We start from the raw sequence: 17,152 nt of genomic DNA on the forward strand, positions 1-17,152 counted from the left end.
TTATGTCTCTGCCCTGATACCTAACTTCTTTACCACCTAAGCTCTATCATTCTTCTCCTTGGCCCTCCTCCGGCTCCTTCACTTAATCATTAATCTTTTTGCTTCCATTGTCCCATCTTTTTACCAATGACTTACCATGTGGCCAGAATATCAGCAATACTTACCTGCAGGACGGATGTCCTAGAAGCCGCTGAAGATTGTCGCACAATTACAAGTACATTCATGATGAGCATATGAAAGGCTCATGTATATAATTTCTGTATACATGTAAATATGTATATGTGTCTTCACATTTATGTATTGTTTCTCTTTTTTCACAGCGACATTACGAATAAGACTGACAGGGTCGAAACGTTAAAATTGATATGTGTCGCATATCCCTGCACCTTTTTAGGTCAGCGCTTATGTCTGAATCACCATATGTGAAATAAATTGTTTGCATACCAAAAGGATGGTGCGGTGAATCACTACGTACAGATATTCATTCTGCAGGCGGCGCTGGTGATGGAGGAGACGTCAGAACCAGAAGCTCTGGGCGGCGCAGTCTCTGTCCACCACTAAGATTAGGGTGCCTGGGACCAGTAGTACCATCCAGTCTGGCAGTATGGGGGTGTGTGCTGTCCAGCTGGAGTAATCTGCTCCCTGCTTCAGCCAACTGGAAAGCACCGCACCCAACTAAAGCTGTAAGCATATTGCTGGAAGCTGCCAGATACAGCCTTGTTCTCCTCTGGGTCAGTCCTCTGCGCTCAGCTCCCGGCTTGTGTATTTGTTTCCTGTTGTGACCCCGGTCCGTTTACTGACTACTCTTGTGTGATTTTGTATTTTCTCTGCTCTCCTGGTTCTGACCCGGCTACCTGACTATCTCACTCCACAGAACAGCAGGTAACACCGTGGCCCAAGCCTAGGGGTCTCTGTGTAACTCCAGATCCATGTAGAGGGGTTAAAGAATGTTGAGCCAACCAATCCCTGGGCTCTATAAAACAGAGGAGATAGCGCCAAACCTGTTCGTGGTGGCCATCTTTTGCGCTGCCAGGTGACCATGAACAGTGCCCCAATACATTCTGTCTGCACACTATTCCAGCAAGATCTGCATACAAATAGCTAAATGTCGCTCCTCCCCTTCTTAACCTGCCATGTGCCAGACAGTAGTGTACAACCGTATATAGGGGATTGTGGGATCAAGAGCCACCATGGGCAGCACGATGGCTCTGTGGTTAGCACTGCAGCCTTAGAAAAATCCGGAACCCCCGGCGAAACGCTTGTCAGGGATGACTCCTGATAGTTTCATCAGACAGTATTATGCCATATTTGACCGCACTATAGAGTGCTGCATAAAACCAGATTTACCCCGTTTTAGCTGTCAGCTCTGTTAGATCTGACAGACTGTTGACATAGTTGAAATTGTCTCTCACGCTGATCATACCCACACACGTGTTGACAGCGTGGGAGAGGCCGATAGTGGCATATGCTAGCCGCATCTGATATCTAAATCTGCAGAAAGAGTGTTGGATCTCCTGCACAACCAGGAGATCGTGACTTGGTTGGATCACTTGCTTCTCCTGCTGACCATCAATTCTTGTGCAGACAGCGTGAGAGAGACTGTCAGTGGCATAGCTGAGCCGCTTGTGCTCTTAAGCTGGCTAAGTCTGTTATACTGCCGGAGTTATTTCACTGCTGACAGCACGACTGGAGATGCGAGTGGAATTATTAAGGATCCATTACACAGATTGTGTGACAGGTGTAATAGTGTGCCCTGATAATCTCTGTACAAGGGCTCATTACACTTATATCTATCAGACCGGCCACACTTTTGAAGTCACTTTATAATATGGGGAGTGTATCCAACGGGCTAGGAGAATTTTTTACTATTGAATTCACACAGGAAAATTGAGCCTTTATTTAATAAAATCTCTCCTGGCTGAGGATACTATCATAATTCAGCACACCCTTGATATAATCTATGGCATTCATTTTGTAAGCATAAACCCAGCCATCAATTATAAGGGACATTGGCTAGGGGCTTATTTTAGTAATAATTTGATTCACCGTCTGACTCTATCAGTAATTTAGTGGATCAGGACTCCATTTATATAATCATGATCCATTATACATTCCTAATGGGATGTATGATTTACTAGGTTTTAATATTATTATTTAATAAAGAATTTCACTTTTACTCACACCCTTTTCCCTTTCCTAATTGTTTACTTGTAATTTGGTGGTGTTCACCTTTGTGAGTACTGTCTGATGAGATCAGACAATACTTTGACTATAGAATTGCAGCCTTGCAGCGATGGGGTCCTGGGTTTAAATCCCACCAATGATAACATCTACAAGGAGTTTGTATGTTCTCCCCGTGTTTGCGTGGGTTTCCTCCAGGTTGTCCGGTTTCCTCCCACACTCCAAAGACATCCTGATAGGGAATTTAGATTGTGAGCCCCAATGAGAACAGTGCCGATAATGTCTGTAAAGCGCTGTGGAATTAATGATGGTAAATAAGCGAGTAAAATAAATAAATAAGCTGGAAAATAATTTGTAAGGTCCATTTGTTTCCTATTATCCTTTGTGAAGAATTCCAAAGTTATCACCACATAAAGTGACACACGTCAGATTTGAAAAATGGGCCCAGATAGGAACACAAAACTGGCTGCGGAGTGCGAAGGAACCTGTGAAAAAAAATATTTTTTTTTATTCTATGTTACATCCCCAACAACAACCTATGTATAAGGGGAGAACTCCAACACTTAACCGGAGTTGGACTCATTTATGGTGGACCATTGGAGCTACTATGAGTCCTGAGCAGAACAGTAGAGAAAGTATTAGCGCCCCCATTTCAGGAGAGATTGTGCAGTAATCTGAATTCCTTAGGATTGAAAACATAATGGAATTTATGACGTGGAGCGAATCCATGAAACCAGGGCTCGAGCCATGCCAACACATCTCCTGCAGGCGTGAATAAATGTATATTACATCCATCAGCTACGCACAGCTTAGAGATATATCATGGCACAGGTGTAATGTTTTTTGTATAGTTTATCACAATCCTGTTTGAAGTTAGTTGGTTTGAAAAGAAATTGAAAAGTCAGGATAAATGGAAACTCTGCTGTTATTGTACAGAAATTCACACTTGGCCCTCACTGCACATTTAATGTTGTCGATCATAAAAGTGAAGTTTGGCCAAAAAGACTGGACCTGGTCTTGTAGGGACCATATGAGCACATTCAGCAGCACAGAAGAGAGAGAAGGTAGATTCATCCAATAAGATATCAGGGTTGTAGGAAGCCAACAGCATCATTACCCTCCGCTTTCTCTAAGAGGCCCATTATAATATTTTTCTTCAAGTGATTTTCTCACTTGTCAGCACATTCTACGTACGCTGTCATTTGGCTTTATAGTTTACAGATCTGGGCAGGTAACGGTCAGCGTCTCCTAATTCCAGGGGGTAGGTGGATCTTTCAGATTGTAAGTTCTATAGAAAAGGGCTTTCACAATTTCTCCAAGTAATTAGAACATTTTTCATATGGAGGCGAATGTTATGCCCTAGTGGCAAAATGGTGATCACACGATTGTGATACAGCCGGACTACACCAGCAATAAAGCAGCCACAGCCGATGACTGAGAAGAATCTGTGACTTCTCTGCATTTAGTGGTTACTACTCACCTGGGTAGTCATATGTAGGAATCTCCTCTTTACACCACTCATCACCCCTCACATATGTCTCTGTAGTATTAATATGGGTCAGATCTTCACCCTGAAACACATATTATAAAAGTCACAGACAGATGGAGAAGTCCCATCTATGATCAGCTCTAATCCTGCCATCTCCACCATTCTCATTACACAAGTATAAAACATAATAATGGCGGATAAAACTGAACTGAAGACAAGACCTTTACAGCCGTCTACACATCATAGGGGAGATCTCATGACACCTTCTCTCCATCTACCTGATGATTCTGAGAAACACTGGGATCTTCTTGTTTACAGTCCTGTGGAAGAAGAGGATGGGGACATCTCTCTGGTGTTGTCCTCTTACTGGATAGATCTGGAGGAAACACATACAGGGGCTGAATTCATTCTTTACATACAGATAATTATAGGCTGTGTGTATTTAGTCCTGTCTATTACCTGGTGATGTGAGGGGCTGGGGAACCTCCATCATGATGTCCTTGTACAGATCTTTGTGTCCCTCTAAATACTCCCACTCCTCCATGGAGAAATATACGGAGACGTCCTGACACCTTATAGGAACCTGACACATACAAAGATACTGTCATCCCCCCGATCCCTTCATATAATTACTGTATAATGTCCCAGCATTCCCAGCAGTGTCACCTCTACAGTCAGCAGCTCAATCATCTTGTAGGTGAGTTCTAGGATCTTCTGGTCATTGATGTCCTCATGTATCAGGGGGTGAGGTGGAGGCCCCGTGATTGGGCTCAGGTGTCTTCCCAATCCTTCAGACACAGGGTCCTGACAGCGCTCACTAGAGGTCTTCTTCACTACTGTGTAATCCTGGTTATGGAGAGACACATTAATAAATCTCACTACAGACATTTCCAGAGTCCTCACCTCTCCAGTTCTGTCCATCTGTTATTTCCATAGATAAGAATGATGAAATGTGACGTCATCACAATCTCTCACCTCTCCAGTAAGACGGAAGAGGATCTCTAGGGTGAGGTGTAATATCCTCTCCGCCATCTTGTCTCTGTCCATATCCATCCTTGATGGGTGATTCAGAAAAATTCTCTCAATATAGAAGATGTCCCCTGAGATGATCTGATATTGTAGTGACCTAAATAGGAAGACAATGAGACGATGGAAATTATACAGAATTCTGTGTAATAATACAATTACTGGACACAATAAGGGAAATATATCAGGAGATAGAACGTGTAGACGAGTCAACAGGCAACCCTGGCACAACAACCTCACTAAACAGCTTCGACAAGCGTCCAGGGTTGCGGAGCGGCGTTGGAAGAAAACACATACTCAAGATGACTTCACTGCATTCAAACAAGCAACGCTCGCATTCAAATCAGCACTCACCTCTGCTAAACAGGCCTACTTCACAACCCTCATATCCTCCCTATCCTACAACCCCAAACAGCTATTCAATACTTTTAACTCTTTCCTCCGCCCTCCACTGCCCCCTCCGACCTCCCTCATCTCTGCTGAGGAGTTTGCTACACACACTTCAAAAACAAGATTGACCAAACACGGCAAGTCTTTACTGTCCGACCACCACAACCCCTTTGTTTTCCACACCATTTCCCTACCCCTATAACCTCCCTTCCCAACATCACGGAAAGAGACCTTACTCATCTTTTCTCCAAATCACACCTCACCACATGTGCACTCAACCCCATCCCATCCCACCTCCTCCCCAACCTCACCCCCACACTCGTCCCATCCCTAACCCATCTCTTCAACCTATCACTATCCTCTGGTACTTTCCCTGCTGCCTTCAAACATACTAAACCAAGGAGAAAGTCAGGAGTAGCTTAGATAAAAGATAGTGTTTATTAAATACATAAATATCAAAATAAGTAATCATGTCATAGCATTAACACAAATGGGGGTAAAGAGGGAGTTGAGTAGTAACAGCACAAAAACGCTTGTGAACCCCCATACATCCACATTATATTAGTGACTTGCGGGGTGGGGACTCCTAAGGTAAGGTACCCATCATAATCTAGAAAAAAATGGTCAGGGAGCAATCAATCATACATTATAACCAGGACCAGGGAGAGTCCATGATCACATTTAAGGTCCACAGTCCAAGTATATATGAATAAATGTATTTATTTATTTATTCATATATACTTGGACTGTGGACCTTAAATGTGATCATGGACTCTCCCTGGTCCTGGTTATAATGTATGATTGATTGCTCCCAGGCCATTTTTTTCTAGATTATGATGGGTACCTTACCTTAGGAGTCCCCACCCCGCAAGTCACTAATATAATGCGGATGTATGGGGGTTCTCAAGCGGTTTTGTGCTGTTACCACTCAACTCCCTCTTTACCCCCATTTGTGTTAATGCTATGACATGATTACTTATTTTGATATTTATGTATTTAATAAAGACTATCTTTTATCTAAGCTACTCCTGACTTTCTCCTTGGTTTAGTATGTTATTGGAGTAGAGTTTATGCTGACCTAGTTCCTATGGTTTATCAGCTATGTTTGCTCTTGGGCATGTTGTATTTTTACTAACTGCCTTCAAACATGCCACAATCACACCCATCCTCAAAAAGCCATCCTTCGACCCATCTGCCCTGTCCAGATATCGCCCCATATCGCTGCTCCCATTTGCCTCCAAACTCCTTGAGCAACACATTCACGCTGAACTTTCCTCCCACTTTTCATCTAACTCTCTCTTCGACAACCGACAATCTGGCTTCCGCCCCCACCATTCCACCGAAACTGCCCTTACCAAAATCACCAATGACCTACTTACAGCCAAAGCTAACAGACAGTTCTCTGTACTCCTTCTTCTTGACCTGTCCTCTGCTTTCGATACAGTCGACCACTGCCTCCTACTACAGATCCTCTCTTCCTTTGGCGTCAAAGACCTTGCCCTATCCTGGATCTCCTCATACCTTTCTAACCGCACATTTAGCGTCTCCCACTCCCACACTACCTCCTCACCCCGCCCCCTCTCTGTTGGAGTCCCTCAAGGCTCTGTCCTAGGACCCCTACTCTTCTCAATCTATACCCTCGGCCTGGGACAGCTCATCAAATCCTATGGCTTCCAGTACCATCTGTACACTGATGACACCCAGATCTACCTCTCTGGCCCAGAAATCACCTCTCTGCTGTCCAGAATCCCAGCATGTCTATCAGCCATATCCTCCTTCTCCTCCCGCTACCTCAAGCTCAATGTGGACAAAACTGAACTCATTATCTTTCCCCCATCTCGCATATCTTTCCCACCTGATCATTCTATCACAATGACATCACTCTTTCCGCTGTACCGACAATCCGCTGCCTCGGAGTAACCCTTGACTCTGCCCTGTCCTTCAAACCCCACATCCAAGCTCTCGCCACCTCCTGTCGCCTCCAGCTCAAAAATATTTCCAGAATCGGTCCTTTCCTCGACCCTAACTCTACTAAACTGCTTGTGCATGCCCTCATCATCTCCCGCCTCGACTATTGCAACATCCTCCTCTATAGCCTACCTGCTAACACTCTCGCACCCCTCCAGTCCATCCTTAACTCTGCTGTACGACTTGTTCATCTCTCACCTCGCTACTCTTCTGCTACCCCCCTTTTCAAATCCCTTCACTGGCTCCCATTCCCCCAGCGTATCCAGTTCAAACTACTAACACTGACCTACAAAGCCATCCATAACCTCTCTCCTCCGTACATCTTTGAACTAATCTCCCAATATATTCTCTCACATAACCTCCGGTCCTCCCAAGATCTCCTTCTCTCCTCCACACTTATCGGTTCCTCAGGCAATCGCCTCCAAGATTTCTCCCGAATATCCCCCATCCTCTGGAATTCTGTGCCTCAACACGTCCGATTATCCACCACATCTGGATCCTTCAGACAGAACCTGAAAACCCATCTGTTCAAGAAAGCTTACAACCTGCAATGACCACACTGCCTCCTCAACAACACCGGAGCTACTGCAACCCCCCAACCTACTGTCTCCTCCCCATTCCTGTAGAATGTAAGCCCGCAAGGGCAGGGTCCTCTTCTCTCCGTACCAGTCTATCATTGTTAGTTTGTTTACTGTAAGTGATATTTTTATTTGGTATGTAACCCCCTATGTACAGCACCATGGAATCAATGGCACTATATAAATTAATAATAATAATAATAATAATAATAATAATGTTGTATTCTCTAGTCTTGTATGGATTGGAACATAAGTTGAATTGCAAAAAAGGACATCTCCTCCATGCTCCTAATCACTGGCTAAGTTGACCATTGCTTAGCCAACTGATTAGCTGTAGGATTCACAAGTACGCAGGAAATACAGAGACTGGTGGGGGACCCAAGCAGCAATGGTATTCTTATTAGTTTACAACATTCTGCTTTTACCCTGTCATGTACTAATGAAACATATATTTTAGGCCACAGACAACAAGCAATTTCTTCCTCGGAGTCTGTAGCTGAACACGTTTCTCATAGACTCATCTTCCATAAAGCTAATTCTCGTCTCATTTACCGACAATGGAATCGGCATTAGCAATACTGCAGGAGATATTTATTACACGTGACATGAGAAATAACTATTTCATGAGGAGGACGACATCTTCTACTATAGCTCTAGAAACATATTTGGCCAGGGTCCATCACTGACTACATCATCACTGGTCATCTATAAGAAAGTTTCCCATCTTTCCCAGGCTGTAATCTTTTTATCACGATAGATCTCATGTATAAAAGTTTGCTTGTAAGAACACCAACACAGGAGTGATTTGATGCTAATGTCTCCATGTACAGTGTTTTTTTTTTCTGCATAGGTCATAGAAAATATTAAAAATCTCTGAAGTTAATCGCCCCCTCCCTCCTTCCCTCTGTCATTTGCAATCTGAGCTGACACTCTTAGGTGGAGGATTGTACAAATTACACTGGTCAACAAATTTTAACTTTTTTTCTGTTTCCGGTTTTAAAATATGTTGTCTATGTATTTTGAGGCGCTGATTTCAGAAATGTAATCAGAATTTCTGTAGCACGTATCATTCCCGAGATATTTTAAGTTTATGATAATGATAAGGACAGTACATAGTGCATAATAAATTGGCACTTATATTAAACTTTTTATTTCAGAAGAGTATTTTTTGTAGAAATAACCAATGGAATTCATAATATGGACTCTCTTTATTATAATATACAGCACTTAAGTCCTGTCCAATCATGCATTGCATTAGTTGTGCACTCTCAGGCACGTCCAGACACAACTGTCAGACTTTGGTCTATTTCCAAGTAGCATTATATAATAACAGCAGTAACGACGCTGTAATCTTCATGAGTTTCTTCTGTTCTGAGAAAATTTCATAAGGAGCAAAACTGTTTAATAAGTAATGAGTTGTAGAATGTCGTGTCAATGTCGCAATAGTAGTGATCTCTTTTGTTATACATGTGGAGATTATACCCTTAAAGCCCATAAAAGGAGTATAACTGCAGTTGTTAAGAAGGCATATGAGTTATATTTTGGATGCAAAATTGGTGACCAAGACAGAGCAAGGGCTACTCATATATGCTGCTCATCTTGCGCTACGAGTTTGAGGTCTTGGCTGAAGGGTGTGCGACCATAGATGCCGTTTGTCATTCCAATGATCGGCAGGGAGCAGAAGGACCATATAACCGATTGTTACTTCTGCATGACGAATGTATCTGGCTTTTCCTCCTAAGAACAGGAGGTCTATTGAATATCCCAAGCTTGCTTCTGCAATTAGACCAGTGGCGCACGATGAAAGTCTGCCAGTTCCAAAACCACCACCGGTGTGGAGAATAGAAGAGGGCGTTGAAATGATGGTTGATTCATTAGAAATGGAACCTGCTGCTGATTCAGATTTCGAACCATCAATATCAACTGCTCCACGTTTAATATCTCAAGCAAGACTCAACGATCTGGTTAGAGATTTGGGTTTATCAAAGAGTCAGGCAGAACTTCTTGGATCAAGGTTGCAAGGGTGGAATCTGTTGCAGCCAGGTACAGAAATTTCAGTATTTTGCAGTCGTCATGAAGATTTAACCAAATATTTCAGTCAACCTGACTGTCTCACTTTTTGCAGTGATATTACTGGATTGTTTTCTGTCCTTGGAGTTGACTATGACCCAAGGAAATGGCGACTGTTCATTGATTCATTGGCCTTAAGTTTTAAGGCTGTCTTGCTACACAATGACAATGTCTACCCTTCTATTGGACATGTCGATCAGTATAAAGGAGACCTATGAGAATATGCAGATGCACATTCAATACTCAAGGTACAAATGGAATATATGTGGTGATCTCAAGGTAGTTGCAATTTTATTAGGTTTACAGATGGGATACACTAAGTACTGTAGTTTCCTTTGGGAATGGGACAGTCGCGCAAGAGACTCTCATTATATCAGGAAGGACTGGCCACTACGCAATAAATTTATTCCAGGGCAGAAGAATGTTAAACACGAACCATTGGTAGATGAAAAGATGATATTCCTTCCACCTTTGCACATCAAACTGGGATTCATGAAGAACTTTGTCAAAGCAATGAACAAGAAAACTGAAGTCTTTGCTTACTTGCGACAGAAGTTTCCATGCATCAGTGATGCCAAGATAAAAGAGGGTGATTTCATTGGCCCACAAATCCGAGAGCTAGTAAATGATAGTAAGGCTAAGTGCCCACGATGCAGAAATGCTGCATATTTTTTCCGCATCTCCCTGGCAGAAAAAACGCATGCGCTTTTTACATGCGTTTTTCCTGCCAGGTAGGAGCGTTTGTCAAGCGTTTTTGCATGCATTTCTGCATGCGGGTTATCAAGCACTTTTCCAAGCGATTTTAGCATCACTTGGAAAAGTGCTTGACAACTTCATCACACTATATAAATCCATGCAACCGACATGGATTTATATAGCGTGACCAAGTAATAGTTAAAAAAAAAAAAAAGAATAAGAATGGTAAAAAATAAAGATTATACTTACCTTCCCGATGGCCCCCGGTCTCCTCAGCGATGCGACCGGTGTGTTGGGCGGCTCGCGATGGTCTAAAAGGATCGCTGAGGAGACCGGGGGCCACCGGAAGGCAAGTATAATCTTTATTTTTATTTTAAATTCTTTTTTTCACAGGTACTATGGGTCTGCTTGAAAAACGCATAGTGGGCATGCAGCCTTTCTTTGATGGTCTTCTGCATGGTGCAGAACATGTAGCATGGTCGGCCTTCAAGAATGTCGTTTTCAACTTTCTAGGCAACTACAAGCTGCCAAACTATGCTGAACAGTTTGAAAGTTTTCTTCATGCTTACAAGTCAATGAAATGCAACATATCACTTAAAATACATTTCCTTCATTCACACATTGACTTTTTCCCAACAAACCTAGGCGCTGTAAGTGATGAACATGGTGAAAGGTTTCATCAAGACATTTCCCAGATGGAGAAACGGTACCAGGGGAGGTGGAGTCCCTCGATGCTGGGTGACTATTGTTGGAATCTTGCCTGTGAATCATCTGACAGTGATTATAAAGAAAATCAATGGCAAAACATTTTTAAACTTGATCGCTGTTGCTGACTTTTGCATTCGGAATATCACATGCCACTACGAATTTGACAGTATTCAATGCATACATAATTGCATTTTTCTCAAAAATCTTACGTGATAGAGCAATTCTGAAGTTATTTCTCAGCATGACAATTCCGATAATATTCACCCAATTTCATGCCGGAAACAAAAACCTTGTTGAACAGTGTTACCTATAGTGTGAAGTGAACCAGCCTAATCAACATGCAGGCCGTCCCTTGTGAAGTAAGAGGATTAAAGTAAACACCTCACAAGATTTTCCAGTAAGACAAACAGCTGACAGTCTCCAAGACTTAGACAAGAAACTAATACCAGTAAGAAATTGAATGTGGCCGAACAGTGAATCAGCTTAATTAACATGCAAGAGCTTCTTGTAGGGAAAAGACTATGAGGATGTGTATTGTGCATAGTCAAAGAGTGCAGATTAACCTATCTGTTCAGACAGGAAAAGGTCTATCAAGGATAAAAGGGATATCTCACACTCTTTAGAAATAGCCATGGTCACCCAGCATACACATTCCTTTCATCAGCACAGCTTCAGCAGTCAGGATGTCTCCGAATGAAAATATAGAATATTGGAATATACATAAATCCAATATTAATGAGAAATACATTTCCAGCACATGGGCTAGCCAGAGAAAAGGATACATATTTTCTCATAACTGTAGCCCCTCTGCCAATGAGTCATAAATGCACAGTGGCCACATGACTGACAACAGCTATGCCATTTTTGGTCTCTAAGTAAAAATAAAATCCTGATGGAAAATATGGTGCCAATCTACAACTTCTGCGATCATCCAGAGAGGCGTTATCACATAAGTTGGGGATTCCATAAAATCATGAAGTGCTGAGACAAGCCCACATCCTGGCCCATGTATAAGAGATACACATCATGTATGCAGGAACCCCCATTCACGAAACGGCCATTTGAAGTGCTCTCCTTCAGCTAAACTGAATCGTCTCTGCGATCGGTGTAGTAAGTTCTCTTGTTAATCCCTTTTATTTTCTGTAACTGTATATGCTGTAGGTACTGTGGGAGTATTTTATCTAGAGGCTTAATGACCGCGGTCACCGCTAAGACCCGGCCTAGCCAATGCTAGCCCCTGTTTCAGCTAGATGTGTGTCCTCGGACACACATTCATACCAACATAGTAATGTAGGTTGAATAAAGACCTACAGTAGGTGCATCCAGTTCAACCTTCCTTATCTTTTTATACATCCTAAAATCTTGCTTGCTTTTGCGGCTGCTGCTTGACATTAAGTACTGCTGCTCAGCTTACTTACAGAATACCCAAGTCCTTTTCCTGTTCTGTAGTCCCAAGTATACTCCCATATAATGTATATGCAGCAATAGGATTGCTCCGACCTAGCTGCATTACTCTACATTAAACCTCATCCGCCAAGTGTTTGCCCATTCAGTCATCTTATCCAGATCGTTCTGCAATATCATAATGTCAAGATCAGATTTTAATATTCTGCATAGTTTGATGTCGTCAGCAAAAACTGACACTTTACTCTCAATCCCATCCCCAAGGTCATTAATAAAGAGGTTAAAAAGAATCGGTCCTAGTACAGATCCCTGCGGCACCCCACTGCTGACTATATCCCAAAATGTAGTACATCCCTCTACACTGTGTTCCAAATTATTATGCAAATAATATTTTCTCAGATTTTCCCAAATTACCTATATGAAGTGCAGTCATTGTAATTTTCCAGTCAAATAACTATTAGAGTACAATTGAAAGGTTTTTGTACAAACTGCCTATGATAACAGTATATTTTTATAAAAATAAAAAACTCAAACTGCACTCAAAATGCATGTTCCAAATTATTATGCACAGCAGAGTTTTCAACCTTTTCATTTTAATAAAGAACAAAAAAAATGGTCATTTTTGCAATTATAAGCATTAGCAGGTTATTACAAACTGAAATCAAACAGTTTTCAACTCAAAACTTTATTCTAGGTGATGTTACATTTGCACATAGGACCCCTTGTTGGAAAGAAGCTTCTGAACTCTCTCGTCCATTGAATTTGTCAGGTTTTGGATGGTTTCTGCTACAATTGTTTTGCATGAGGACAGAATACCCTCCCAGAGCTGTTGCTTAGATGTGAACTGCCTCCCGCCATCATAGACACTCCTTTTGATGATGCTCCAGAGGTCCTCAATGGGGTTAAGGTCAGTGGAGCATGGGGGCCACACCATAAGTTTGTCCCCTTTTATGGCCATAGCAGCCAGAGATGCAGATGTGTTATGTGCAGCATGAGATGGTGCATTATCATGCATGAAAATGATCTTGCTGCGGAATGCACGGTTCTTCTTCTTGAACCATGGCAGGAAGTGCTGTTTGAGAAACTCAACATACATTATGGAGTTCATCTTTACCCCTTCAGGGATCCTAAAGGGGCCGACAATCTCTTTCCCCATGATTCCAGCCCAAAATATTACTCCACCTCCTCTTTGTTGGCGCCGTAGCCGTGTTTGCATGGGGTGTCCATCAACCAGCCATCCTGCACTCCATCCATCTGGACCATCGAGCGTTGCACGGCACTCATCGGTGAACAAAACAGTTCGATGGTCCAGATCGATGGAGTGGGCATAAAAGGGGACAAACTTATGGTGTGGCCCCCATGCTCCACTGACCTCTACCCCATTGAGAACCTCTGGAGCATCATCAAAAGGAGTGTCTATGATGGCAGGAGGCAGTTCACATCTAAGCAACAGCTCTGGGAGGGTATTCTGTCCTCATGCAAAACAATTGTAGCAGAAACCATCCAAAACCTGACAAATTCAATGGACGAGAGAGTTCAGAAGCTCCTTTCGGACAAGAGGTCCTATGTGCAAGTGTAACATCACCTAGAATAAAGTTTTGAGGTGAAAACTGTTTGATTTCAGTTTGTAATAACCTGCTAATGCTTATAATTGCAAAAATGACCATTTTTTTGTTCTTTATTGAAATGAAAAGGTTGAAAACTCTGCTGTGCATAATAATTTGGAACATGCATTTTGAGTGCAGTTTGAGTGTTTTATTTTTTAAAAAATATACTGTTATCATAGACAGTTTGTACAAAAACCTTTCAATTGTACTCTAATAGTTATTTGACTGGAAAATTACAATGACTGCAATTCATATAGGTAATTTGGGAAAATCTGAGAAAATATTATTTGCATAATAATTTGGAACACAGTGTATGTTTGTCACACAGTCATGGCTTTCATCCAGCTAGGTTTCCGTAATACCCACCACATCGTATTTTGTGACCGATATAAGAGTCTCCAGTTCGTTCATTTTGTTTGCGAGACTTCTTGCATTTGCCAGCAGACATTTATTATTATTAGCACATTTATTACACCTACTCAGCTCCCTACTATCCTTGCATATCCCAGCCCCTCCTAGATCCTCATTGACCCCTACTACCTCACTCCCATCTTGTCCGTGTGCCACAATACACGCTGCCGACCAGAGGCCATCAGATGAAGTCAGCGTACAAGTGACTAGAGGCGCATGGAAGTGACATCATGCGCTCCCGTCGCTTGCACGCTGAAGCCAGCAACCAGCTCCAGAAAAATATGCAGCGCGACAGAGTGAAGGTGAGTATAATGTGTTGTTTTTTTTAAAAAAAACTGTGGGCCGTGCACCACCCTACACGCGCGACTGTGGGCCGTGCACCACCCTACACGCGCGACTGTGGGCCGTGCACCACCCTACACGCGCGAATGTGGGCCGTGCACCACCCTACACGCGCGAATGTGGGCCGCGCACCACCCTACACACGCGAATGTGGGCCGTGCATTATTCTACAATTATGAGTATAGGCTCCTGTGTGCATTACATTACATCTATGACTGTGGGTTGTGCATTATACTATATGGAGGACTATGGGCTGTGCATTATACTGTATGGAGGACCATGGGGAGTGCATTATACTGTATGGAGGACCATGGGGAGCACATTGTACTTCTGCTATGGGGTCCCATGACTTCTAAGTTCGCATCTGGTAAGTATAAGGCTATGTGCCCACGATGCAGAAATGCTGCATATTTTTTCCGCTTCTCCCTGGCAGGAAAAACACATGCGGTTTTTACATGCGTTTTTCCCGCCAGGTAGAAGCGTTTGTCAAATGTTTTTGAATGCATTTCTGCATGCGGGTTATCAAGTGCTTTTCCAAGCGATTTTAGCATCACTTGGAAAAGTGCTTGACAACTTGTTCACACAACATAAATCCATGCAAGCGGCATGGATTAATAGTAGTGTGACCAAGTTAGTTAAAAAAAAAAAAGAATAAGAATGGTAAAAAATAAAAAAAGAGATTATACTTTCCTTCCGATGTACTCCCGGTGTTTTCTCTGCTGTGTCCGGTGTCTTGGGTGGCTCGCGGTGGTGTGAAGGACCTGCGATGACGTCATTGAGTCATGTGACAGGTCACATGACTCAATAACGTCATGGCAGGTCCTTCACAACAACGCGACCCATACAGCAGACCAGACGGAGGGGAGAAAACACCGGGAGGACATTGGAAGGTAAGTATAATCTTTATTTTTTATTTTAAATTCTTTTTTTTAACGGGTTCTATGGTACCTGGTTCTGGAGGAGAGTCTCCTCTCCTCCAGACCTGGGTACCATCCGCAGATTGAACCGTGTGATATCCGCAAGTACAGATGCAGTGATGCGGATGTCACGCAGTCCAATGCAAGTCAATGGCGGCGATTACGCTACGTGTTCACAAAATTAATGGACATAATGCGTATTTTTCCGCAATGATAATCCGCAGCATGTGCACAGCACATGCAGATTATCATTGGGGACCATGGGCACGTATTACCAAGCGTTTTTTAAGCGTTTTCGCTGCGGAAATTCCGCGGCAAAAACGCTTGAAAAACGCATAGTGGGCACGCAGCCTAGGGCTGCGTGCCCACGACACGTTTTTGGTGCGGATTTGCAGCGCAGAAACGCTCCAGAAACGCATTGCATACCTTATCCCATGACTTCCTATGACATTCTGCAAGTTCTGTGCACATGGTCAGGATTTTTTCTGCGCGGATTTTACTCGCAGAAAAATTCCTGACATGACCAATTCTTGTGCGTTTCTGCATGCAGATTTGCCTATACAATGCATTGGAAAAACGCATTTCAAAAACGCATGTAAAAAACGCATGTAAAAACAGCATGCGTTTTTCTGCCAAGGAGATGCAGAAATGCTCAGGAAAATTTCTGCTTCATTTCCGCATCGTGGGCACTAAGTCTAAGGGTCCGTGCCCATGATGAATTTTTTCAAGCGTTTATGCTGCGGAATTTTTGCAGCGTAAACGCTTGGTAATCCTTCCCCCATGGTCCCCAATGGAATTCCGCACTTTCAATGCCCATGCTGCGGATTTTTCCGCAGCGTTTTTGATGCGCTCAAAAATCCGCAGCATGTCCATTATTTGTGCGTTTACGCATGCGGAATTGCCATCTAAAATACATTAGAAAACGCATGGCAATTCCGCATGTGCAAAACGGGCGAAAAACCTGTGTCAAATTCCGCACGCGTTTTTCCAGGCAAGGAGATGCAGAAATGAAGCAGAAATTTTCTGCTTCATTTCTGCATCGTGGGCACATAGCCTTATAGTTCATTTTTTTTCTATACATTAAATGGGGGATATATATACCAAGATAGGGGACATATCAGGATGAAAGGGGAGGGGAGGGTCAGTCGAAATCTTTGCACCGGGGCCCATCAGACCCTAGTTACACCACTGATTATACGGTGTGTGTGTGGGGGGGATTATGGCATTGTGGGAACATTATACTGTGTGGGGGTATCATACATCCTGCATAAGGGGCATTACACTGTGTGGGGGCATCATACATACTGCATAAGGGGCATAATGGGGGCATTACACTATGTGGGGGCATCATACATCCTGCATAAG

At 42.9% G+C, this 17,152-nt stretch overlaps 1 protein-coding gene across 1 annotated transcript in view; it reads right to left on the minus strand.

The window, feature by feature from the left end:
• Positions 1 to 1,806: 1,806 nt before the first annotated feature.
• LOC141201646 (gastrula zinc finger protein XlCGF53.1-like) overlaps positions 1,807 to 17,152 on the minus strand; it is a 20,104-nt gene continuing 4,758 nt past the window's right edge. The window contains exons 2-8 of the mRNA XM_073663670.1: positions 11,040 to 11,158; positions 4,646 to 4,796; positions 4,337 to 4,516; positions 4,130 to 4,253; positions 3,949 to 4,046; positions 3,662 to 3,752; positions 1,807 to 2,666 (exon numbers count right to left, since the gene is read on the minus strand). Coding sequence (XP_073519771.1) covers positions 2,557 to 2,666; positions 3,662 to 3,752; positions 3,949 to 4,046; positions 4,130 to 4,253; positions 4,337 to 4,516; positions 4,646 to 4,723 — 681 coding nt within the window. The 5' untranslated portion in view covers positions 4,724 to 4,796; positions 11,040 to 11,158 and the 3' untranslated portion in view covers positions 1,807 to 2,556. The remainder of the gene's footprint in view (positions 2,667 to 3,661; positions 3,753 to 3,948; positions 4,047 to 4,129; positions 4,254 to 4,336; positions 4,517 to 4,645; positions 4,797 to 11,039; positions 11,159 to 17,152) is intronic.

This window comes from Phyllobates terribilis, unplaced genomic scaffold (assembly GCF_046119375.1).
Source record: "Phyllobates terribilis strain yellow unplaced genomic scaffold, ASM4611937v1 Scaffold_120__1_contigs__length_5212024, whole genome shotgun sequence".
Lineage (NCBI taxonomy): Eukaryota > Metazoa > Chordata > Amphibia > Anura > Dendrobatidae > Phyllobates > Phyllobates terribilis.